The sequence below is a fragment of the Lactuca serriola genome, chromosome 5 (genome assembly GCF_051521515.1).
Source record: "Lactuca serriola cultivar US96UC23 chromosome 5, Lser_US96UC23_V15, whole genome shotgun sequence".
NCBI lineage: Eukaryota > Viridiplantae > Streptophyta > Magnoliopsida > Asterales > Asteraceae > Lactuca > Lactuca serriola.
The window spans coordinates 273,675,592-273,702,128 of record NC_136412.1 but is presented as its reverse complement, the minus strand read 5'-3'; the positions used below and the strand labels follow the sequence as shown (position 1 = coordinate 273,702,128).

At 36.2% G+C, this 26,537-nt stretch overlaps 1 protein-coding gene across 1 annotated transcript; it reads left to right on the top strand.

Moving 5' to 3' along the window:
• Positions 1-1,958: 1,958 nt before the first annotated feature.
• Positions 1,959-16,639, top strand: LOC145051636 (glutamate receptor 2.8-like). Its single transcript, XM_078999506.1, has 6 exons — positions 1,959-2,254; positions 11,340-12,520; positions 12,588-12,686; positions 15,510-15,720; positions 15,793-16,190; positions 16,259-16,639. Exons 1-6 carry the CDS (start codon positions 1,984-1,986, stop codon positions 16,637-16,639), a joined length of 2,541 nt encoding a protein of 846 aa, XP_078855632.1. The 5' UTR covers positions 1,959-1,983.
• Positions 16,640-26,537: the final 9,898 nt, after the last annotated feature.

Below are 26,537 nucleotides of genomic sequence, written 5' to 3'. Positions count from 1 at the left end.
TTGCACTACTAATAACGAGATCTTCGATTCTCGTTTAGATTGCTTTGGCTAGCAATCACTCGATCTCGTAATCGAACTTCGGGCTGCATACTGCTAAGTTGAAACTTAGAAAAATCATAACTTCCTCATACGAAGTCAGATCTGGGCATTCTTTTTATGCACGCTTTCGGTTTAACGAACTATACGACCTTCGTTTAGATTACCAAGGCTAAATATCGCTCCATCGTAAATTCACTTTTTACGTCATTCAGCGTCGTGCCAGTTCTGTCGCGAAACTTCGACAGATCATAACTTCTTCGTTATAACTCGGATTTCGGCATTCTTTATATATTCAGAAACCTCGTTTCAACTACTACAACATTATTCATAGATATCGGCTTTATCTAATATTTAATTTTGACGCTTATTTTCATACTTAATTCAATTAAGTCACACAGTTATGCGCAAAACACATAATATTCAAATAATACACTTTTATTATTTCAAAACGGGTTACAAAGGTTAACCTAGACTATTACATCAACATTAATGACAAGCCCAGAAACACAGACGTTACAAAATAGTTCAATGCCTCAATCCATTTAAAATGTAATAATTAGGCAATAGTCCATCCATTTAAAATTAAACAAAAAAGGAAAAAAAAATAGCAAAATAGGCTTGAAATATGAAACGCCGCTTGGGCTGAGGCGTGATCAACATCTCTGAAGCATCATACAATGTCGCCCTAATGATTGCTCCCACCCGGCCACCGGTTCCGCTCCTTGTTGTTTGCCGTCTGACCATCGCTATCGGCCCAATGCCGCCCCTCCGCCAGTTCCATCCTATGTCATTCACTGTCCGACCATCACTACCCTCCCAACACCGCCCCTCCGCCAAACGCTAGCCCACCACTAGTATTATTTACTCTTCGTTTTTCATTTTTACTTATATAAGGAACCACATGGTTTTTGGTTCTAGATTCGCCACTGCGCCCTATGTACGTAGATGACATGCTGTCTACTCAAAAAATGGTCAACATGACATTTGGTCAACTCTATTCCGACGACATGTCGTCTGTAAAAGTTGAGCTACACTGACAACAACAGATGTCGCCGGTATAGGATAAGATTCTTGTAGTGAAATAATATTTTCATCCGGATGAAATTTATTATAGCTTGCTTTTTTTTAGCTCATAAAATATATTTTTTTTTATCATAAAGTCAACTAAACCATTCAGTTGTTATTTTTGTACGTAGTTTTAAACAAACCACCTTCATTTTCGGTATACAAAAACTTGCATTCCATAAATCATAGATTACATAAGAGTGATTCGAGGAAGGTGCAATGAAGTTGCTACACATAAATTATAAAAGAAAAATCAAACAATATATATCTCCATCATACCAGATAAGTCTTATAATTTGATTTTTCTTTTATACTATTACTGGTTGACATCTTACTTATTAATACAATTACATAAAGTTTCACTAAACCATCCAAAATAACCGGGTCTTAGCATCCAGAAGCATAGATATATATTATTTTCTTTCTCGTATGTTCTGTACATAAAATGTTAAACATTTCCGCTTTTTTTATGCGTTTGCAATATTTTCACTTGCGTCTTTGATAACTTAAAAACAAGTTATTTTGATTTTTATACCCTCATTATCATTCTTTCCCATCATTTAAAAAAAGAGGTACAAAAGTGAAAGCACATTGTTTTTAAATGGATGAATTAAAACATTAGTGAAAATATCGATGAAAATGTAGTTAGTTGACTTCAATACACTGAAGATATATTTTTTATGTTATGGCTAAAACCTTGAAATCATTTGTATAGTCTTTGTTGACTTTTCTTATAGTATAATACTCATATACTTTCAGTAATAACTAAGTTAGATCACTGCTTTTCCTATATCTCACTCTAATCTATATGTATGGTGAATGAGCACCAATAGAAAGTTGGGTGAGATTGTCTTTAGGCATATTCTTTCTTTTCCTATAATGAAAAACAAGCTTATGTCTATTAGCGTTATTTTCACCATTTGTTTGTTAAAGATACCATTTATTGTTAAAACTGATGCCAAATCTATACGAAGTAACTCTAGTGATGCATTTGTTATTGGTGCAATTGTGGATATGTCATCTCGAGTAGGCAAAGAGGCTAGAATTGCCATGGAAGTTGCCATAGATGATTTCACTGCAAAAACGAATCAGAACTTAACGCTTTACACAACAAATTCAAAAAGAAATATTGTTCAAGCAATCCATGCAGGTAACTTAACTCATCTAATGCCATTTACTTTTGTTCGATATGTTTTTTTTTTGGTAAAAAACTAAAATCGATATGTTTCATGTAATAAATTGGATAAAAAGTTTGAGATATGACTAATTTGAACTTTGAAATGCCAAATTAATTATTTTCAAGTTTATATTTTTATTTTATTGAAAAAAGAGATTTTGAGACAAATGAATATTGACTACTAGACTCCCCTTCGAGAAAGCTTCCTGCCTTATTCATGGGGATTTTTAAATACCGGTTTCTAGCGACTAGTTTAATCTATGAAAGTACCAATTCCGAGCGTCACATTGATCTACTTCTTGAGGTTTCTCGATTTCATGAGCTTTTCAAATTTCTGAAGCACCTTTTCTACTATTGTTATTTGTTAGCACAATCTGATAGTAGGAGTATGAGATAATAGTGTCTTAGCAAAGCTTAACGATATGATTTCTACGTATTAACAATTTAACAGGTTTATTCTGTTTTCAAAAACCCTAGAAAACCTATTTATCCACGTACTATTCGTCGGTAAGATGCCTAGATGGTGTGTTAATTAAGCCGGCTTATATAGGGCTATGAGGATTCATTGTGTGTTTCAAATTAAGATGCTTAGTTGGTGCGTTAAATTAATCCTATTTATATAGTTTTATGAGAAATTTGCTAATTTAGCCCAAAAAAAGCCTAATTACTGTGTAGAAAAAATAGCTAAAAAATAACAAATTACACCAACTAGCCATTAAAATTGCAGGCAAGTAAGGACCATCTATGATTAAACCTGGCAATGGGGCGGGTTTGGAGCGAATCGACCTTAATCCAAACCCTTTTAACAAATTCCAAAACCCGATCCAAACCTGCTCCGTAACCCGTAGGGTTTTAAATAATCAAACCCATACCTTTATCCACCAAATCAGCAGATATCCAAACCCGCCCCATAACCCATAGGTTTTTTGAATAATCAAACTCATTATACTTAAATCATAAAATCACATTTGTTAAATAGAACAAATGTTGAGTTAGAAAACACATTATGTACTCGAAGAGTTTTGATTGGAATTAAAATCATTATTGTAGTTACTTCCGATCGGTTTTTGACCCTGGATTGCATTGATAGAGAATAGCAATTACAAACTTTCTTCCGATTGATAAATGAATTTATTGATTTATAAATGAAATTGGTGATTATATGATGAAATATAAATGAAATGACATCATGATTCTTGTGAGAAGATTGAAAGTCTAAAAGTTGAGTCCTCGAGTCCTATGTAAAAACAGTTTAGTCTTTGGACTTTCGATTGGAATTTAAAGTAAAACTTAGGAAATATAAAATATAAATGTATAATTCTAAAATTTATATGGGTCGGGTTATAAATGGAGCGGATCGGTGATGATCCATACCCGACCCATTTTAATAAAGAGGTTAGCGGGTACGGGTCGTTAACGGGTGAATGGATAAAAAACTATGCTCCAAACCCGTATAACTGTTAAGGGTTTGGATCGGATAAATGTCAAAACCCGCTCTATTGCCGGACCTATCTATGATTTCTTTAATTCATCTAAGAACGTACAACCCTTTAATGCATAGATATGCATTGTCGACTTATACGTTAACAGAATGGATAAACCATATGTGAAATGGTATAGCGAATCTACTATTTCTGCTTTATGAAGTATAATTTTTTTTTCTAAACCCCTCATTTTTGTAGTTACAAAATTGGGAAACTGTCACATTCTATAAATCAAGAATATAGCTGTCAAATCGGGCAGTTGTGTCGTGTTTTTGTCTAACACGACACGACAAAGTTTTATATAACACGGATACGACATGACACGATGTCGTGTTTTTTTTATTAACACGAAAACGAACCAATTAAAATACGACAACACGACATGACACGCCAAATATAATATTACATAACTATTAGTGTATTTCGTTCATACTTAAAGATATATAACACCACAAAAACGACAAACACGAAAAACTCGACAGCCACATACTTAATCATGTCAATTTCGTGTCGATTTATGGTCACGAACACGACACGACACGACACGACATTGTGTTTTTTAATCTTTGACACGAAAACGATAAGAACGCGAATTCAAATTTTGATTTCGTCCTAATTTCGTTTCGTTTCGTCTATTTTTGTTGTGTCGTGTCATAAATTGACACCTCTAATCAAGAACATGGACGAAGAGCTCTCTCTGATTATATCAAGACACCGTTAAAGACATCGGAAGTTACATATAACTCTTTTTTGGGGATGATGTCAAGAATCAATAAATCCAAAATTTTTTCATGTTATATTATTGTAAAACAATAAGAATGTTCTAGTTTTGGATTAGATGGTATTAGTATGTACTTACAAAGAAAGAAAAATAAAAATAGAAATATTTTCCAAAAAAATCATTAACCCATTATTTAAATGCTAAAAATAAAAATAAAAATAAATAGAAAATTATACACAAGTTTACCATTTATCTTCTCTGCACACATCATTTTCTTATGAAAATCTCACATTTTGTATTTAAATTGCATTAATCTTAACTGTTTATATTTTTGGGGTTTCTTTGTTCTTAGGATATTTATTATTTAACAAACAAAACTCATTACACGCAGAGATTTCAATTTTGTAATTTTGTAACTATACAAATAAGTTTTCCTCGTCCATGTTCTTGATCAATAGAATGTCACTACAAGAAAAACGGAAATTAGTGGCGAAAAAGGTTGCCGTTAAAGAGTAGAAATGTCGCAGGTAAAAATTCGCCGCGCGCTACTGCTCTGTCACTATTGATCAAAATGTCGCCGGTAAGACAATTGTTGCCGCTAATGTTGTTGTCGCTAGTAATCGTCGCCGCTAATAGTGTCGCCAGTAATAATATTTTTCATTTTTTTTTTATTTTTTAATAATTTTTTTAATCAACGATTTTGGCGCAAAAAACCCGATATATAACGACATTAAATACATAATTTTTTTACATAATATCGGATTACTACGAAATAGTGTAATGATATCATATATAATTAATTTCATACTAAAATAAACAACCAAAGTTTTATAATTACAACAAGCTAATACCAAAGTGTCACGACAAGTCTAACATACAAAACACAAACTAATTATCTGATGAACCATCACTTCCGTTCTCGTCGTTTCGTCTTTGATCTTTCCCCAATTGAAAAAATATATAAAGCTCATCCTACATGCCGGGTCGTTGAACATTTCCCGGAGATTTTCCAACTACATAATAAATAATATATATAAACTTATAAGTTAAATTATCAAACATAAACAAAAAAATACCAAAGTACATTGTTATTTTTAAACTATGACAAAAAGTACATTGCTATTTCTTGCATTTAAAACATAAACACAATTACACACATAATTACCAAATCAGCATGCATTTATTGATCATGATATAGATACATGAGACTTTGAAATTAAATAATCTACTCTTTATGTGTTAAGGAACCATACATACGAGAAATACCAAAGTACATTGCTATTTCTTGCACTTAAATACAAGAAATACCAAAAGTATACTGATATTTCTTGCACTTGGGACAAAAACACAATTACCAAATCAACATGCATTTATTGATGCCAAAGTACATTGCTATTTTCAAACTAAGACAAAAAACGAAAGTACATTGCTATTTCTTGCACTTGGGACAAAAAACCAATTACCAAAGCTTTTAGCAAATAATCACCACAAACCAAAATTACCAAATCAACATGCATTTATTGAAATTAAATAATCTTGTTTTACCTATGATGGTTGTGATCACTGTGGTGGTTGTAACGTCCCGAAAACCACAAGGTAAAAATTTCATTTTTAATATAATCAAAACACCCATTTATCTTTTTTTTTTTCAACCATTTAGAAGTATTTCATAATAAAACATTTAACAGAGTACATCCCAAAATCACAAGTTGCGGAAAAACATGGGTGTATGTGCTGCGACCAAGCCGGGCCCACCCTTTCGAATCGGGAGTACCTGAAACCATGAATAGCAAACTGTAAGCAGAAAGCTTAGTGAGTTCTCCAACATACCACATATCATACATACATTTTCCATGGGCTACCCCGTGGTCTTTTCCCTGAAATGCCATGGGCTACCCCCATGGTTTGACATCCAAGTGCCACGGGCTATCCCCATGGTCTTTCCTTAAAATGTTGTGGGTTGCCCCCATGGTCTGACATCCAAGTGCCATGGACTACCCCATGGTCTTCCATACAAATGCCACGGGATACCCCCGGGGTCTTCCAATCAAGTATCACAAAGACAACTAGCATTCCATATAACAAGTAATGGGCCGACATTGGTGCCGTCGACCCATGGATATGGTGAGAAGACTCACCTCAAACCAAGATAACCGAACACTTGAAACGCTGTTACCAGAAGCCTCACACCAACTTCATTAAATAATATTCCATCAATAATTGATTCTCGACCCAAACAAGAATTCTAGTCCAATGACCAAACCTTTCAGGGTAAAAGACAACTTTACCCTTTTCCTTATTTTGCCAAAATCCAAATCCTAAAATATCCAAATTGGCACCACAAGACCCAAATATCTAAATTGGGCCTAAACCCATCATGGGCCTAATTCGAGAAGGGACAATATCCTAAAAGGCTCAAAATGTCCCATGGTCAACTCTGGTCAAACTTGTAGTCAATGGTCCAAGGTAAAAAAAGTCAACGAATCAAGAAAACCCAAAATACTGAGTACGCCCCACGTACTCAGTTGGTACGCTTAGCGTACGCCCATTAGACTAAGTACGTTTCACGTACTAGGAGGTACGCCCCGCGTACTCACCCTGCCCACAACTAACTTAGAAAATGTCTTAATCCCTTAAGCCAAAACGTCTAATGCTCATATCTAGTTCCAAAACATGTCTTAATCCATAAAGTTGTTAAATTTGAGCTTTTGCATGGCTCAATTGGTCCCAAATCCAAGTTATTACTTTGCAACTTCATCAAAGAGGCTAATACACATGCATGGGTTGATATTATCCATCAATATTGCATTTTTATGCATTTAGGATGCCTAAAACGTCCATATCTAGGGACCAAACTCTTGGAGCAAACTCATTCACATAAGGAAACCCAATGAGACCAAAATGTGCCACAACCACCCCAAACTAGATCCACCTAAAAGAGATAACAAGATTAAAGTTTTTTTTTACCTTCAATTGGTTCCAAAAGATGGGAAACTTCTGGATCTACAAGCCCCACTCCAAGTGATGATACTTCAACAAGCTCCAATCTCTTTGAGATGCACAAAAACACTTCAAGATTCCTCACAAAATCTTAAGAACTCCAAGATGGTGACTAGGGGTCAAATATTAGGGTTTAGGAGGCATGGAGGCTGATAAGAACAAGGCGCAAGAATAAATGAGGCTTAAATAGAGGTAAAACCCTAGAAATTAGGGTTTCTTGTTGAAAGGAGTACGCCCCGCGTATCCTTAGTACGCTAGGCATAATCAAAAGAAGATCGCGATCCATTTACCCACTACGCCCCACATACTTGGTGAGTACGCACCACGTACTCGACCAATCTGCTAAACACTTGAACTTCATTTGGCCGTAACTCCTTCGTTCTAAGTCCGTTTTCGAGGAACTTTATACCCACAGAAAGGTGAAAAGAAGCCCTACACTTCTATCAACTCACCTTCGCCTAAAGACCTTCCTAACAAAAAAAACCATAATTTCATAAAGGCCCGAACTGCCAAACTATGATTATACCGTTAGGCTCCGAAACACAATCGAACACTCGGATCACTTAATCTATAATAACCACATCTAAAAAGGGATAATCATATATTCCCCCAAGGCCCGAAACTTTAAGATAACTGATTATCGGGTAACGATCCCGAATGATGAAGCGATTAGAAACTAAGTGTTATAGTGATGGTTGCGGTGGTTGTGTAATCGGCGGGATAGCAGAAGGTTTTCGCCCGGTGCCTCTGATATGGCCATGTCATTCACCTAATACACTCTTGAAAGTAGCTCTTTGTTGAGCGAGTGTTAACTCTTTTTCACCTTCTGGCCCTTGCGTTTGTTGTAAGAGCTATCCACTAACCGATTCTGTGTTTACCAAAAGTGATTAAGAATTAAGTATATATAAACACTTAATTATATGATAAAATTATAATTAAATACTTACGTATTGGTGTTCTGCCTCGACACTAACAAATACACAATTCTTATCGACATGAGCCTTGCAAAACGTTTCCACTATCTTTAGGTTCTGTTTAACATTAAAAATTAGATTATATTTAAAAAAATTAATTACAAATATCGTACATTACCTTCTTATACATGTACTACTATACGAGCTCGACCCCCCATGGTTCACGGTCGTTTGCATTTGACAGACTTTTTTGTTCTTTTCTGAAGCAACTATGTGTTCAACCGTTTGAAAATACTCAACTGTTTTCCTCCTATTTTCAACCTCCATATCATGTGGGGGGTTGGCTAATGCTCTCAGGATATCCTCATACCCTCCGGCTTGCAAAAAATATTCTTTTGAATTAGTTTGACGCTCTCGATAACCTTTTAACAAAGCCGCTTTAAAACTCTCTAACAACATAGCAACGTTTGGATCCCGGGACATCCCATCCAAATCAAACTTTGTCTACAAAAACAAAAAAAGATAGCCAAGTAAAAACCAATCATAATTAACCATATAAAATATTCTTATATAAATAATTTACCCCTAAATGTTGTTCTACTCTATCCTTTGTCGCGGAGGAATTTTTTTTCCATGTCCATTTATCAAAAGGGACCATCCGCCACATTATTTTCCCAACTTCACGTGCAAACATGTCATTCAGCTCTCCTACAAGATCATATCTCATATCCCTATCATACTCCATGTCAATCCGTTTGCCCTTATTTTGTAAGAGCGCTCTTTCGAGCTTAAGGTTTTTTTGCTTTTCCTCATACTCTTCTGTGTAGCACAACTACAAATATAATTAAAAATTATTAGAAACGGTATTTTATATTAATTGAACAAAAATATTAAAAAAAATTCATAATAAAACTTATCATCCTGCTCATGATGACCAGCACCTCTACCACTTAGGAAAGGTGGGTCCTCCACTACATCCCCGTCATGTCCATGGCCCATAACATCAACCATGGTGTACAAAAACCAAAGTCATATCGACATCATTTCCTGTAAACTTATAAGATATATAGATACAATTTCTATTAGAAAAAACACACAAACTAGGAATCCAAATAAAGTTTCAATTATACATTATACTTTACATGACGAAATGAATTATAGCATCATACTTTTTATTTTTTAATTATAGCATTAAATGACATTACAATTTATAGCATCCTACTTTTTTTTAATTATAGCATTGTAGTTTTGAGGCTTGCCTAATTAAGTCATAAAAAATTAAAACATCCTACATACATACATTCTTATTGCACACAAATACACATATATCTATCATACATACACAAATATATACAATATATACAAATACACATATGCATACATTATACACACATAATTTTTTTATTGCATACAAATACACATATACACAATATACATACATCCATCATACATATACACAAATGCATACATTTATACACACATACATGATTTGCATACCAACTACACATAAAAATAAACAATACACTTATAAACATATAAACTGTTGGATTAAACAAATTTGCATACCAAATACCATATGTTTGTATACCATCAAATTTATGTAATAATTGTTAGATTTCTTACCATAACCTTAAATATGAAAAAAATAATTCTATAATTATTTTAGCTCATAATAGTTTGCATACCATTTGTTTTAGCTGAAATACCATTTATTTGCGTACCAAATACCATCTATTTGCATACTAAAGAGAGTTACTAACCTGAAATTGAAATCAGAAGCCCCTGTGGTGGTATTTTCGCCAAAAAAAATTTGCAATGGCGGTGCGCTCGCCGGAGCAGCAACAACAATGGCTATTTGTGGATTTCTTGATCACAAAAAATTATTTTAGAGTGGACATACTTCAGAGGAGAAAAAAACCGACAGGAGGGACGAGAAATTACTTACAGTCGGCGGTTTTGTGGTCGAAGGGTCGCCGAAAACACACCAAATCGCCGGTAAACGCCCCAAAATCGCCAGTATAAAACCCCGGTGGTGTTCCTATCAGTTAGAGGTGGTAATCGGCTGGTGAACGGTCTTAAGCTTTCGAAAGGGTTGGAGTAGAGTTGGAATTGTCGGAGAAGAAAAGTGGGAGTGATAGTGAGAAAGCAAAATGTCGATAGGTGGATGAAATTGACTTAAGCTACTACCCGCGACGGTAATAGCGTCGACTGGGATCAATAGAGGCGACACTCGATGCTAAATGGAGGGAAGTTTTCGCGGTCAACAATTTTTAGGGTATTAGCAGCGACGGGTTCGCCGCTATTTCTATCGTCGGTAATAATCTTGTACGATGCGCATCATTGAACCATTCAATTGGAATTAAGATCGACGGTTGTGGTGAAGCCAGAACATTTGACACGGATCGATGCTTTTTATCAATATCGGCGATGGTATTTGCGGCAACAAAGGCATTACTGGCGACATTTCATTTCAAATATATCGTCGGTAATGCCTTTGTTTCCGCTAATACCGTCGCCGGTATTAAGCGCATTTCTTGTAGTATGTGAGAGTTTTTCTAATTTTGTAACTACAAAAATGAAGGGCTAGAAAAAAAGGGTATTTATACTTCAAAAAGAAAAAAGAGCATGGGCTAGACCATTTCACAAATGGTTTTTAAATGTACAAGCCGACATGCATATGTGTGTATTAAAGGTTGTATGTTCTGATGAACTAAAGAAATCATAGATGGCCAATGACCTACGATTTCAGTGGCTAATTGGTGTAATTTGTTAATTTTTGGTTATTATCTGCAAAGTAATTAGGATTGTTGGCTAAATTAAAAAATTTATCTAGTTTATGAAGATCCCTTTAATGTGCATTGTTATCTACCTTTTTTTTTTTTTTTTCCTCTATCCTACCTTCAGACAGATAACAATTTCTGGACTTGGTTGAAATGCAGCCACCTACCTGATTGAAACACATAAAGTGGAGGCGATTTTAGGGTTACAGACCTTGGAAGAAGTGCTTTCAGTTTCAGAGGTATGTAGTGAAGCTCAAGTTCCAACTTTCTCTCTTTTTGATTCAGTTCCTCAACGGGCACTAGATAGATGGCCCTACCTATTTCAAGCTTCACCTTCTCAGTTTCCTCAAACGAAAGCTTTTGTTGCTATTCTTGAGTCTTACGGATGGAGTCGTTTTACTTTCATATACGAAGATATCAATTCAGCATCCACTCAAGTCATTCCACATCTCATGGAAGCCATTAAAGACTCCAGTGTGGAAATAAGCAGCATTGTAAAGCTCTCACCTTTATCCTCTTCCTTTTCATTGCCAAAACAACTCGAAAGTATCAGTAAAGAACAATGCAGAGTGTTTCTTCTTCATTCCTCTTTGGAAACAGGTGTTCGCCTTTTTCAAAATGCAAAGAACATGGGGATGATGGAAAAGGGTTATGTGTGGATCACAACAAGTTTAATCACAGATCTTCTCCATACTGTAAATTCCTCTACTTTTTCCACAATATTGGAGGGCGTTTTGGGAATTGGGAGTTTCTTCTCACAGTTTGATGATTTTAGCACAAAGTTTCAGAAAAAGTTTAAACTCGAACAACCTGAAGAAGAAAACAACATCCCTGGGGTTTTTGCAGTTCAGGCATATGATGCTACATTGATTGTGGCATTGGCATTGACCAACAACAACACGAGTTGGCAGTCTGTTGACCAGAAACCACCTGCATCACATAAATTTCCAATCATAAATGTTATAGGAAAATACTATAGAGAACTAGGGTTTTGGTCAGAAGGACTCGGTTTTTCTGAGGTTATAAATGATAAAACCACTTATGACACCTCTTTGAAAAGTTTAGGCTACATTTTTTGGCCTGGGAAACCGTTGCATACTCCAATAGGATGGGCTATTCCTACAAATGCCAATCCATTACGAGTAGGTGTCCCAACAATGGCCATGTTTAAAAAGTTTGTGGAAGTGAAATATGATCATAAAAATCATAATCTCACTTACAGAGGCTACTCAGTTGAGCTTTTCAAAGAAACCATCAAACTCTTGCCTTATTACTTGCCATATGAATTTCATCCCTTTAATGGGACATACGATTCTCTAGTGGAGCAAGTTTATTTGAAGGTAATCAATTCAATCAATGTTACATTGTTCTTCTTATTGTTATTAAATTCTTTATTTATTCTGGCAGAAATTTGATTTGATAGTTGGTGATGTATCAATCGTTTCAAGGCGATATAAATATGCTGAGTTCACACATCCGTACACAGAAACAGGACTGGTGATGATAGTCACTACAAGAAACGAGACCTATAGGGACGACAAATGTCGTCTCTATAGGTTATAGAAAGTCGTCTCAATAGGTGGTTGTGACGACAAGTCGTCCCTATAGCCTTTGTCGCTATAGCCCCGTCGCAATAGATAGTTTGGGCCGTCGCAATAGATATCGTCGCCATAGATACCTTTTAGAGACGACATATCGTTTTCGTTGGTTCGGGGTTGTCATCCCATTGTTGGATCTATAGAGACGACACGTCGCCCCCATAGCTAGACCTATAGAGACGACATGTCGTCCCCATAGCTAGACCTGTAGCAACGAAATGTCGTCTCTATAGATATTGTATAGAATTTCCATACAGCTTCTATTTTTGGTTTACTTTTCCAGTTTTCTCAAATACAAAAAATAAATTGACCTTGCTGTCCACAACTATTTCATCTGTTAATCTTCCTATGCTAAAATTGAATACCTGAGACAATAATTATATAAAAAAATGAAACTTTAAAATGTACAAAATAAAACAGAATTTGACAAAAAGAAAAGAATTGATGATGAGACAACTTTTATTTTTGTGATTTTTAGAATGTACAACAGTAACCATATACAGTAACTGTATATAGTCCCTCACTTAGGCTTTTAGCTTATTTGTGTGATTTTTTTCTTAGAAATATTAATAACAAAGAAAAAATAAAATTAGAAAAGCCACATTAGCAAGTGAAGTTTTTATTACCAAAATTTCTCTGTTTGCATTTCTAACCGAAAGGAAGTTATTATTCACCTGCAATTGGAAAAAAAATGATAATAAGTTTTATATAAAAAGACAAGTCAAAGTTACAAATTTATATAAGCATTTACAGAAGAAAAATTATTAATATATGTAATATTATAATATATGCAATATTATAAACAAAATTATTAATAGATGTCAGTGTGTAAGTGCACTTACAGGATGAAATCGGATACATAACTGAGAGGCAACTCCATAAATTACTTGAATGCAAATGCCTTTTGGTATATCCCACACTCTCATAGTTTTATCCAGTGAGGATGATGCAATGTGAAGTCAAAATCTGAAATCAACATGATCATAATTATCAACAATAATCATTATGTTATGATATTTGGTAATAAAACAAGTAGCATTATAGCATTTTCTTTAGTTTTTCCAGATTTACCCTCCAAGGCCAGATGTGAATCCATTGCAATAGGGTGCAACCAATTCTTCCATTGTCTGCATAAAAAATTCTTGTAAAACTGCATACTCCACAAACAAATATATACATATTAACAACATTTTATCCCAAAAAAAGATTTATAAAATAAACGCAAAGAATTCATGACATTTATATTTGTATACCTTGTGAAATTCTAATGTATCTCCACTTGCTTTTCGAACCTCAACCATTTGCAATGAAGGTGCCACTTCAAAAAAATCTGAAAATAGCAATATTTTAATACATCATTTTTATATTAATATATATAACTTCCTTATTTTTATAACCAAAAAAAAAAATAGGAAAAAGTTCCAGTTAAATAAAATAAAAAACAAAAGTATCCCTCTGTTGAAACAGATAAATGACCCTTGCGTCCAGCCTTTTCACCTTGAATCTTCAACTGTAGTGAAAAAAAAATTGTTTAAAACATTAAAATACAATTTTAATGTTTTATGATTCATGCTCATGGTGCCCATTTTCATCCCTGATTTATTTTTTAGATTCAAAACAGAGAGTAGAATATAAGAAATTACACATACTTAACATCACTGCCCTTTCGGAATATCTGAATAGATGGATAACCTTGTATGTGGTTCCTGATAACCTTGTATGATATATCTTTAAAGCATTGTATTCATCACAATTAGGGCTCAAGGTTTAGGGTTTCTTACCTTCTACACATGTCAACTTCTTCAGTGCAGTCAATCCTCCCCATAATGATACAACCATCTTTTTCTGGATCATGTTTGGGAACACAAAGGTAAGCCAGCAAGTAATAACCATTTAGTGAACATCAAGTAAAAATGGCAATCACCTGGTTCAAGGACTACTAAGGTAGCTAGGTGGCTGCAACTTCATACGATAAGCCACATAGCCTTTGCCATTGCATCTCCAATCCTACAAACACCACAATTGTGCAATTCAAAAGCATAATAAACAAGTATGCATATAGGAATTGCACAAAAACCAAATCTCTATCGAATTTGAGTTTGTCTTCGTCATCATCGTTAACTTTTATCCCAATTCCAGTTTCAAATACATAATTGCTAACATATACCTCAATTATAGGTTCAAACACAGAATTACTAACCTGGTAGCTGGTGTAGGGATTGTATTCAATACTAATCGTAACTGGATGTGAAAAGGAAGCCGATATTCAGAATCGGCGGCATTGAAACTAATCGACATTGATTAGCCTAATGGTGGTAACTAGCATGAGAATCCATGGAGAGAGGAAGAAGATGCACGGGGAGAGGGAGGTGAGGAAGTCGCCGGTGGAGAAGATAATGGTCGAAATTTGGGAAGGGAGAATCTCCGATCAAGAGTAAGAGAGACAGATAGAGACTAATGATTGAGTGTGCGTGATCGAAACAAAGGAGGTTGTTCTTCTAATTTAATTCGTAGAAAGATATGGGGATGACAAGTCGTCCCTATAGCCTTCCCCAAAACGCGCCTAATCCAGTTTCCTTCCCGCTTTAACATGGTGAGACCGCTGTAGCTCCGAAAGTCAAAAAAAAATTGTCAACTATATGGAGACGACATGTCGTCCCTATAGGGTATCTATAGAGACGACATATGACGTCCCTGTAGACCTCGTCTCTATAGAGGCTTATTGTTGTAGGGAGTACCTGTCACATCGTACCATGGACAATGGTTATTTGTGAAGCCCTTTACATTAAGCATGTGGGCCCTAACAATCTTAATCAATATATATAACGCCTTTGTGATATGGCTGATTGAGCACAAAAACACCCCTGAACTTGGAGGGTCTGCTTTGAATCGCACAGGAACTCTTCTCTCTTTAGCGTTTACTAGAATGTTCTTCACAAATGGTAAGTTTTAAACAATTCACACACATTTCAAACCTCTTGTTACAGTGTTAATCTGTTATCATCATCACTCAGGTGATGCGCTTCATAGTAATTTGACCAGAATGACAACAGTGGCGTGGTTGTTGGCGGCAATAATCATCGGGCAGTGTTACACCGCTAGTCTCACCAGCCAGCTCACTGTTAAAAGGCTGATACCTAAAGTAACAGACTTTGAAACCCTAAAGAATGGTAATGCAGTTGTGGGGTATGGCCAAGGGGCCCACGTTGCCAGTTATTTGGTGGATGTTCTTGGTTTCAAGAATCGAAACATAAGGCCTTTCACTTCTCCAGAAGGATACGCACGTGCCCTTAAAAACAAAGAAATATCAGCGGTTTTTCTTGAGGCTCCTTTCACTAAACTTTTTCTTGCTAAGTACTGCAATAGCTTCATTGCTGCTGGACCTACATTCGGGGATGGAGGATTTGCGTTTGTAAGATTATTATATTATATAAACTTTTTCTTAATTTATCATTTGAATATCTGTTGATTTGTTTGTAGGTGCTTCCGAAAGGTTCTCCAATGGTGGCTGATTTTACTAAAGCATTGTTGAATGTGTCTGAAAGTGGAACCCTACAAGAGATAGAGAAAAAAATGATTGGTTCTGAGAAATGTGTAGAGATGGATTCAGATGATGATGAGTATGAAAGTTTGGGTCTTGGTAGTTTTTCGTCACTTCTTGTTTTGACCAGTGGGACTTCAACTGTTGCTCTTGTAATTTATGTTGTTATTAGCTTGAGGGATTATTGCCGGATCCAACAGAAAAGTATAAGTTCAATTTTTTCAGATGTTAAGAAATACTTTATGAATCGAAGGAGACGATTCTCCAGGAAACTCAGCAACGTAGAAAGTCCTAAAAGTCCCAACTTGGAAATGACTTGAGTAAGTACACCAACCTTTTTGCAAGTAAGCATATTATGAAAATAGATCATACCCTGGGGGCATGTCATCTTGCTATTCATTCTCTTATACTTCTATATTAGAGGTATGCAAACGGATTGGGCTGTCAGGGCTTATGGAATAGACTCACCTTGGGTCGGGCTTTTACATGTTATCAACATAGTAGAAGTTGGTGCAAATTGGATCAACTCTTATGGCTAAATTATTGTCAACTTTAGTTTTTGTGTTTTTGATGATGCAATTAGCGATTCATGATGAAATTATGGAACGCTTATGTTGTAAACCGTCTAATGTGGTTAGAGCAATGTTATCATGTTCTTAAATTCATTTTTGATGGGTTTAACCCTTTACAACCATGTTAAATCAAGAAATTAATGGTTTTAGACAAGTTAGGTTTCCTAGACATTTTTTTTGGTAGATTTAAGGATGTTTATGACCTTGTAATGCTATAGTTATGTTACATGTTGTTGGTGAATCATTACGGATCAATTTTATGCTTTAAAAACATGTTTATAGATGTTTTGATGAAAATTCAGGGCTGGTCCAAACATATACAAGGTCCAGAGCGAAAAGAAAAAAAAAAAGATCCCTTAAATACAAATATAATAAAGATTCAGAAAAATATCATTACTCTTCTATATAGACGTTTTCAATTAGAAATAAAAAGCAAACTAAATTGTTTATATTTTGAGCTAAATTGAGTTTCAACCAACTTTAGGTCCTAAAAATCATTTAGGTAATAATTATATATATATATATATATATATATATATATATATATATATATATATATATATATATATATATAACCCATAAATTTTGGGCCCCCTGAAGTCGTGGGTCCTAGGCAGTCGCCCGGGTTGCCCACCGTCTGGTGTGAAAATTTACAGTAGAAATCGTGGATTTGATGTCTCTGTTATGGGAATGTAGGAGGAGGAGGCAGTACGATCATCCACACGACTTTACGAGTTTTAGTATAAAAAGTGAAATCACGTATAAGTATACTGTTGAAAAATTGAAGCTTTTATCTTGGGGGTTGAATTAGGGTTTAAGGGTTCTAATAGGTGCATTAGGATCCTATAGTTAGAGATGGAAATTTACCTTTCGGGGCTTGGTATTCCCCGTAAAACCAGACCCTTCAATGGCAAAAGTTTCTATCTCATAGAGTATAGGGGCAAGCTGAAATCGTATTGCCAGACACAGGTATTGGGTATGATCCTATTAGGCTAAAAACCAAAGAGTGGCGGGGGGTGAGTGCTCTATTCCCCTTACTCACCCCCATCCCAACGTTACTTTGCCATGTACATGAGGGTTTTAAAATACATAATCGGTCCTTGAGGCATTTACTCTCCTCTTTACGAAGCATAAGCCTTGAGGCGAACCGAAGCATAAGCTTCATGGTGGAATAAAATAATAATAATAATAATAATAATAATAATAATAATAATAATAATATATTGTATTATTCATTAAAAACATACTAAAGTTAAAATCAAACATAAAAAAGATATTAAAATTCATACTAGTCTTCGAATCAAGCCAAATTAGTAATTAAAAACAAAAGCATAGTAGTTTTCAAATCAAAGCCAAATCAATAAAAACAAAGGCATATTAGTCTTCAAATGAAGCTAAATCACTAGAAAAGAAAGGCATCATCATCTTCCATGTAACCATCCAACTCATCATCTTCATTAACCAGATTTAATTCAAATTTCCTCCTTTTTGAACTTGAACTTAGCCACCTATTGCAATTTCTCCACCATTCTCATATTCTTTGTCACTTAGGTCGGCTATCCATTCATTATCACAAGATAATTCCTCAACAAGTAAGGGGTCATCACCCTCTTTTAGCTTCTTCTTTTAGACAAACTTTTGCTTCAAATTCTTGAAGTACATAATGTACACCAAAATATTCATTTTACTCATATAGTCAAGCGATTCCTTCACTTTGTATGTACTTGATTAAATGCACTTTAATTTTGTTTGCAAGTTGGAGCGGAACAAATTAGACTTAATATTTTTGTTGCAATCATCATGAGTCCGAGCACACCCTCCCCAAAGTTATGCCACCATTGAACTATATAAATAAACAAAAAATCAAATTACTATATTATTGAAAAAAAGGTATATATAATTATAATTTTAGTATACCATGTGATCGTTTAAGGTATGATGTCAAAGAAGCATTATATCCAAACAACTTTCTTTTGTACTAAGAGACTTAAAATCATCGAGTTGTGAATCAACTTTTTCACTAGTCTCTCGATTCAAAACTCTATCCATGCACCTGTAAAACCGGGGCCCCTTTGTGGTTTTAACTGAATACACCACACTAGGCCAAAAATGAACGTCATCCATGACAATCTTCTTGACAATATTTCCATCCGGCTTCTTGGCCCAACTCAATTTGACCACTCAGTTGAAACACACACAATCTATAATGGTTTCTTCAACTTGTGCATATTTTCCAAGATGGAGACATGAAACACAAGATAGATTGTAACTGTACCTAGCAAATGCAACTTGAGTGACACCAACCCAATGCGTTTGAGTATCATATAAGACCCAAAATATCTTGATCCAAATTTCTCGTTTCGCTATCATGCCATTAATTTTTGCCAATAAAAGTCAAAGTTTGATGTAAATTTATCCTAACCTCAAACTTGACCTCCCGCCTATGTGCCGAAACATGTATTTTCATATGATGTTGAGCCTTTAACGAATATACTTTGAGTTCATTCAAAACATAATCGCGCTCCCCTAAATGACATACCACCTTAAATAACCCGAAATAACTATTTTGTAATATACCACGTGTAGTGGGTCCCGACCTTAAAGGATCTTGAAAGGAGTTATAGTAGCCAAAGTATGATACATGGTATTAAGCCAATACATGACCCATGATAACCAATGTGACCATTGTTCCGGGTGTGCAATGCAAAACATACTACTTCTCATAACAATGTCGCAACTACTGTTATATTTTGTAAACTGGTTCATAACAAAACAAACTGGGCATAATTCCCATTTGGTTGTAATTAATTCATTAGGAAGCAAAGTCCAATATTTATTACATACAATGCACAAAACACTTACATAACACCTCTAATGCTTGTAATAATCCATTTGTTTTGTTTATATTGATGCTTGAACCACTTACATAACAAAAATCATGTAAAATGCACAGTGCACAATCCACTTAAATAACAAAAATTTATGTAAGTTAGACAACATAAAAAAGAATGCCCATATGTTTGTAATTTGTACTGTATGATGCACAAAACATTTACATAACAAAAATTTATAAAACAAAAGTGCAATAAATTTTGTAATTAACTAAAATCCATATTAAAATCAAAAACTTGCAAAAATCACCTAAATTGATGTCTTCGTCCATTCTGTGAAGCAAAACATCAATTTTATGAAAATAAAGACTATGTAGTCATTGATTTTCAATACCAAGAATTGTTAACTCATTCAGTCTTTCTTCGGTCATGGTTAGATATAACTTGATATTTAAAAAACTTCTTTTTGTGGAAGATATTGTAACAGTACAGTCAACATGATCTTATATGTACGCAACACATTTGGGAACACACACACACACATACACACACACACACACATATATATATATATATATATATATATATATATATATATATATATATATATATATATATATATATATATATATATATATATATATATCCTTTTCAAACTCTATATTTCAATAGATGTCCAAAGATATTTCATTCACATGCTTTTTGTAACATTTCCTACAAAATTTTGTTTGCATAAATAAATATATTCCATCATTATAAATATTCCTCCATTTTTCAAAATGATTTAAGATTTAAACTTGTTTTTTAATTAATAGTAAGCTAAAGAAACTAACTTTGAGCCATCAAACAAAAATAGATTCATAAATAGTTCAAATGCTCAAATCTATTTTATAAATGAAAAAGTGTCTATTCCTACAAAAAATATGCTTATAGAAAATTTTGGTTTATTTCAAATATTATCTATAATTTCTTTAGCTTAATTAATAATAGAGCGAAACACAATTTCCCTCTATTTCTCAAAATCAGTAACCAATCCCTTTAAATTTTTTACCGCAATATGATTTTCCCAACGAGTAATGTATAAATATTAAAGTGTTAATTTATCTATATATTCAAGTAAAGCTTCTCATCTTTTTACGGAATTAGTATTCACACTATCCAATGTTTGAAATGTACCAAAATAAAAATTTTCTTTATGATAAGAATTTGTCACATCACACAAAACTAAACTAAGAATATGACACCTAAAAACCATATAAGCAGTTTTTCTTGTATACCTTGATGTTTTGTTTTTATATTAGATACATCATCAGTCATTTCCTTGCACACAATAGATATTTAGTTAAGATATTTCAAAGCATCCTCTAAAACATCAACACATTATTCCGAAATTTTAAAATTTAAGGGAAGGGATGAACAAAAATGGAAGGAGAAATTTTTTTATTCAGAAGTGTTCTTGAGTTGGAGGGGAAGGGGATGATGTGTTCATGGTTAAATGATAGCATTTTTACCCATGGTTAGAGCATTGCTCACTAACTCGCACCTCCTTGTTCTCCACCACAAACATCACCAATACCATTTTGTCGTGAAATCTTTATCGCAACCCGTCCCCACTTCATCTTTTGGGAGCACGATTAGGTTTGAAGAAACCAATATCTTTAGATTAATCGGATTTTCAATTTTGGGTTTGAAGAGCTTTTATAAGAAGGAATATGAAGTTGAAGAAGAAATCCGAGGTAGAATTTTAAAATTTTCAACTTTCCCTCCAAACTCATGTAAATTAAGTAAGAGAGTAAATGCTACACTTTCCTTCCATTAAAAACTAAGAGTACCATTTTCCTTAAGAATCCATTCCTTGAAAATTCTAAAGAATTGGGTGCACAAAGAACTAAACTAGATGTATGAAGACAATTAAAAACTCTAGAAAAAAAATTCTTCTTTTATTTGAATACTTACTACATCTACACATCTAATATAATAAATGCAGATCAATTTTGCCGAATGTCAATCTCTTATGAGTATTGATATTTGTCATTTTGTGATATTTTTTAAATAAATAATATCCACATGTCAATTTATGGGTTTTTCCAATTTTTAAAATTAAAAAGCCATATAATACTTTTACTTATATCACTACAAGAAAAACGCGATTTTACTAGGTAAGGAATCCGTTGTGAAAAGCTGAAATTTCGTTGCAAAAGATGAATAGCGACGAAATTTGCGACTACCGATTTCCGTCCCCAAAATCCCGTAGCGAGGGTTTGCTAGGGAAACAATCATTTTGTCGCAAATGTGACAACAAAATGAAATCCGTTGTAGATGGTATTCTACCGTGTATTCCGTAGTAGGATTCCATCACAAATTCCATTGTAGTGAATCCCTAGCAAATTCCGTGGTGGTGACTCCCTAGGTGAACCCCTAACAAATTCCGTGGTGGTGAATCCTTAGCAAATTCTGTGGTGATGAATCCCTAGCAAATTCCGTGGTGGTGAATCCCTAACAACTTCCATGGTGATAAGTCCCTAGCAAATTTCGTGGTCATCAATCCTTAGTAATTTCGTGGTGTATATTATATACCAGATTCCATAGGGATGGATGGATAATCGATTTATAAATTAAATCTAAATTATTTTGTAGTAATATATGAAACACAAAAATAACAAAAAAACCAAATAACATTATATAATAAAATAATACAATCATTATTTATTACGTACATGGAAAAACCCTACTGTTTTTGTTATTCTCTAATAACATTAATAAGATCCATTGCTGATTTAAGTTGTTTATCAAGTTGCTCAACTCTTGCGTTGTATTGGTCTTTTTGGGCCTTCATTATTTCTTTAAGCTCTTCGTTTTGCTCTTTTTGTTTAGCAACAAGCTCCATCAATTCTTTCATTTCATCATTTTTTTCCGGAATGTAAGATACATTTGTTTTACCATTAATCTTGGGAACCGCCTTTGCAAAAGATCCTAATCCATAAAGTCTTCTTTTTTTGTCATGCCCACCAACATCATAAAATATTTTGTCATCCTCAAATCCAGCACCTTCAGCTTCCAGCTCTTCCCGTTTTTCAGTATAGGCCGCTTACAAAATAATAATAATTTAAATTAAAAGATATCAAAGTTATGAATGATATTAAAGACTAGCTACATTATAAAAGTTTAATGGCACTGAAATGAATGTTACATGAATTTGCCTATCTTTTTCATTTGTAAATGTGACTCCATCGTGATTCTTCGAGTGTATATAGGAACAATTCACTATGGGGTGGACTACGTCCTAATTTCCGCTTCTGCATAAAAAACCATAAAATGTAAAACATATGTAACAGCCCGGATTCCCAGGTATTATTCATTTATTTATTTTGGTAATTTGTGAGGAGACTCGGCAAGTTGGAGCCTAGACTCGCCGAGTATGATCGCGGATTTGGACGTGGGTTCGCGTCCGGACTCGGCGAGTCCATGCTGTTTAATGAAACCCTAGTTTCTCGGGTTTGAGGCATATTTAAAGGGCCTTATGGCCGTCATTTGCACTCATCAGTCCCCAGAGTGAAACCCTAGAGCGATTAAGTGATTCAAGTGAGGGAAGGAGCCATTATTGATCTTGGAGTTGTTGTCTAGCAAGGAAAGAGGAGATCTAGCCAAGAGGAAGCAAGAGAGGGGTGGATTCTTGAAGATTTGAGGTCCAGAACATCACAACTGAGGTACAATCTCGAATCATTCTCTGTTATTGTGATGTTCATGTAGATTTAGGGCTTTTGAACCTATTTGTGGCTAGATCTAGTGTCCTCATGGTCCGTTAGCGAGTTAAGGTCCTGGATCTGGACCCATAGAGGTCCAGAGCACCTCCTTACCAAAGCTTTATATGCATCCATGGAGGTATTGGCTTGGGATCAATGTATTTGAGGCTAAAACACCATTCATGAGCTATTCAATGCTTGATGAGCATCAAGACTTGGACTTTACGTGGTCAATAAGCTTAAGGAGACTGGATCTATGAGTTAGTGAAGCGGATTTGACCTCAGAAGGTCGTTTGGGGTTGTGCATGGAATGCACTTGCCGAGTCCATTCCCCAGACTCGACGAGTTGGTGCGGGTTGTTCAACGATTTCGAACCAGGGGTTGAGTAACCGAGTCGGGTGAGTGACTCGGTGAGTCGGAAGAGATTCAGAGGGATCGGGTTCCCGTAGGAACTCGACGAGTCCACGCCAGACTCGGCGAGTCGGGTTGACCGTTGACTAGTTTGAATTCCTGGTATTAGTCAGCCAGAGTCAAGTAGTATTAAGTAGAAATACACTTGTGCTGTAGGAGGACGATAGCTCGGGAGATCGAGCACTAGTGGTTAAGAGATTTATGAGTTACCGAGACACGCGAGGTGAGTCTTCTTACTATACGTTACCTTGAGTGGTATTCTGGCTTGGCCAGAGGGTCTTATGTGCTATTTATGAGATTGTATGCTATGTTTTATTTGTATGCTGTATGACTATATGGACCGGACCGGAGGGTCCAACGATTCAGAACGGGCCAGAGGGCCCAATGAGCTATGACCGGACCTGAGGGTCCGACGAGCTGTGGGACTGGAGGGTCCCGCTAAGACATCCTGACCAGAGGGTCGGGTTTAGCCTCGAGTGGCGTATTTGTGGTATGTGGTATTTTGGGGAACTCACTAAGCATTATGCTTACAGTTGTTGTGTTTGATGTCTGAGGACCGTGGGAAGGCGGCGGCTTGACCCGTACACACTCACACCGATGGAGTTCACATTTGAGAGATCTTGGGAATTTGTTTTGAAAACACTGTTGTTTCGGATTTGAAATTATGATATGATATACATTTGGTGGTTTTAAAAATTAAAAATTTAATTGGAATTTTACGTTGTTACAAGTTGGTATCAGAGCCAGGTTTGAGGGATTTGGATGCACCTTCGGGCGTATTTAAACTCAAACCGAGGATTTGAGAAATTTTCAAATAAAACTAAAATTTTCAAAAAAGAAAAAGAGGTTTCGGAAATGAGCAGAGTGGAAGGTGTGTACGGTCAGCCAGCGCCCGAACGGTGAATCCCCAAAATACCCTTACATTATATGTTATGAGTTATGAGATATTATGTTGTGCATGTTAGAGAGGCTAGGTATTCCTATTAGGACTAGAGTGGGTCTGATTTGTGATGCCTTAGCTTAGGAGATCGCTGCTGCTATGAGATACTTTGAGAGTGAGTAGGTAGCAGTGAGGAGCTCAGGAGAGGGCTATTGAGGGTAGCCAGTGCATAGCGAGAGTAGAGTATTTGCGATTTGGGATCCTAGGAGGAGGACTTGGGTTGTATATCGATTCGGTGTGGACGATAGTATTGGGCCCGTACTATTGAAGACACCGGATTGGTGCGCAGTCCAAGTAAGAATCCTTGGGGGTACCAGGAGAGAGGATGTTTGAGTTATCGAGTGTGAGTATACTCGAGAGTATACCTGATATTTCTTATGTTGTATTTCAGAGGTTGATCATGGTCGGGACACGCCATAACCCCGAGAGCAGTGGGGTGAGCGATGAGGAGATTTGTCGGATCATCCATGAGGCGGTGGCTGCTGCCATCAGAGCCGAGATTCCAGAGATGTTTGGTTCTATTAAGACCACACTGATCGAGATGTTTGACGAGCGTTACGCTGCTTTGACTGATGTTGCTGTTGCTGCAGCCACCGCAGCTGTTGCTGCTACAAGACCCCAAGGTGGTGATTCGTTGCTGTACCGAGAGTTCAGCAACACGAAACCACCAGAGTTCGATGGTACACAGGATCCGATCGCCGCTATGAGGTGGATCTCAGACATAGAGGGGTGTTTCTATACGTGCTCGTGTCCGGAGCACTTGAGGGTGTGATTCGCACTCAACCAACTTCGCTTGGGGGCGAAGGACTGGTGGAAATTCGTGACCGCGAGCTATTCTACAGCTGAGCTGATTGCAGTGACCTGGGAGAGGTTTACTGCGATGTTTCGTGACGAGTATGTTCCCCAGGTGGAGAGGGAACGTTTAGCTCAGGAGTTTCTGACCCTCAAGCAGGGGACAAAGTCGGTGACAGTGATTACGAGGATGTTTCATGAGCGGGCGCTGTTTTGCCCGAAGTTGGTGTCCACTGAGCAGGCTCGCATGAGCCGTTATCTGAGTATACTGAGGAGGGACATCCGTGAGTTCGTGGCGAACTCGACTTACCAGACATTTGCCGAGCTCCAGGCAAATGCTCGGAAGAGGGAGATTGAGCTCGAGACACAGGCGAGGGAGGAGACTGAGTTGCAGAGGGGTGATCAGCGACCGGCGCAGTCGTAGCCGGCCGCCAAGCGGGCAAAGCCCGCTGATTCGAGGACGGGAAGTTCGAGGGGCCGCACTTGTGGGAAGTGCGGCAAGAGCCATGATGGGCCGTGCAAGACTGGGGTATGCTACAAATGCGGGAAGGAAGGACATTTTGCGAGGGACTGTCCGAAGGGGTTCTCGGTTTGCTTCCATTGCAACCAGACCGGCCATCGGAAGGCCGAGTGCCCCCAGCTTCAGAGGTCAGCGTAGGGATCTGCACCTGCGGTTCGAGCTGCTGAGACCCGGCCAGTGAAGGCCGAAGCACCGAAGGCTAGGGGGAGAGCCTTCCAGCTGACTGCGGAGGAGGTCCGCGCAACACCTAACGTCATGGCGGGTATGTAATCTTTATCTATTTTATGTTGAGTTTATGCTATTGTAATTGATATATGTTATGCGTAGGTACTTTTCTTGTGAGTTCTGTACCTGCATTGGTTTTATTCGACTCGGGTGCGAGTCGGTCTTTCATATCTTTGGATTTTAG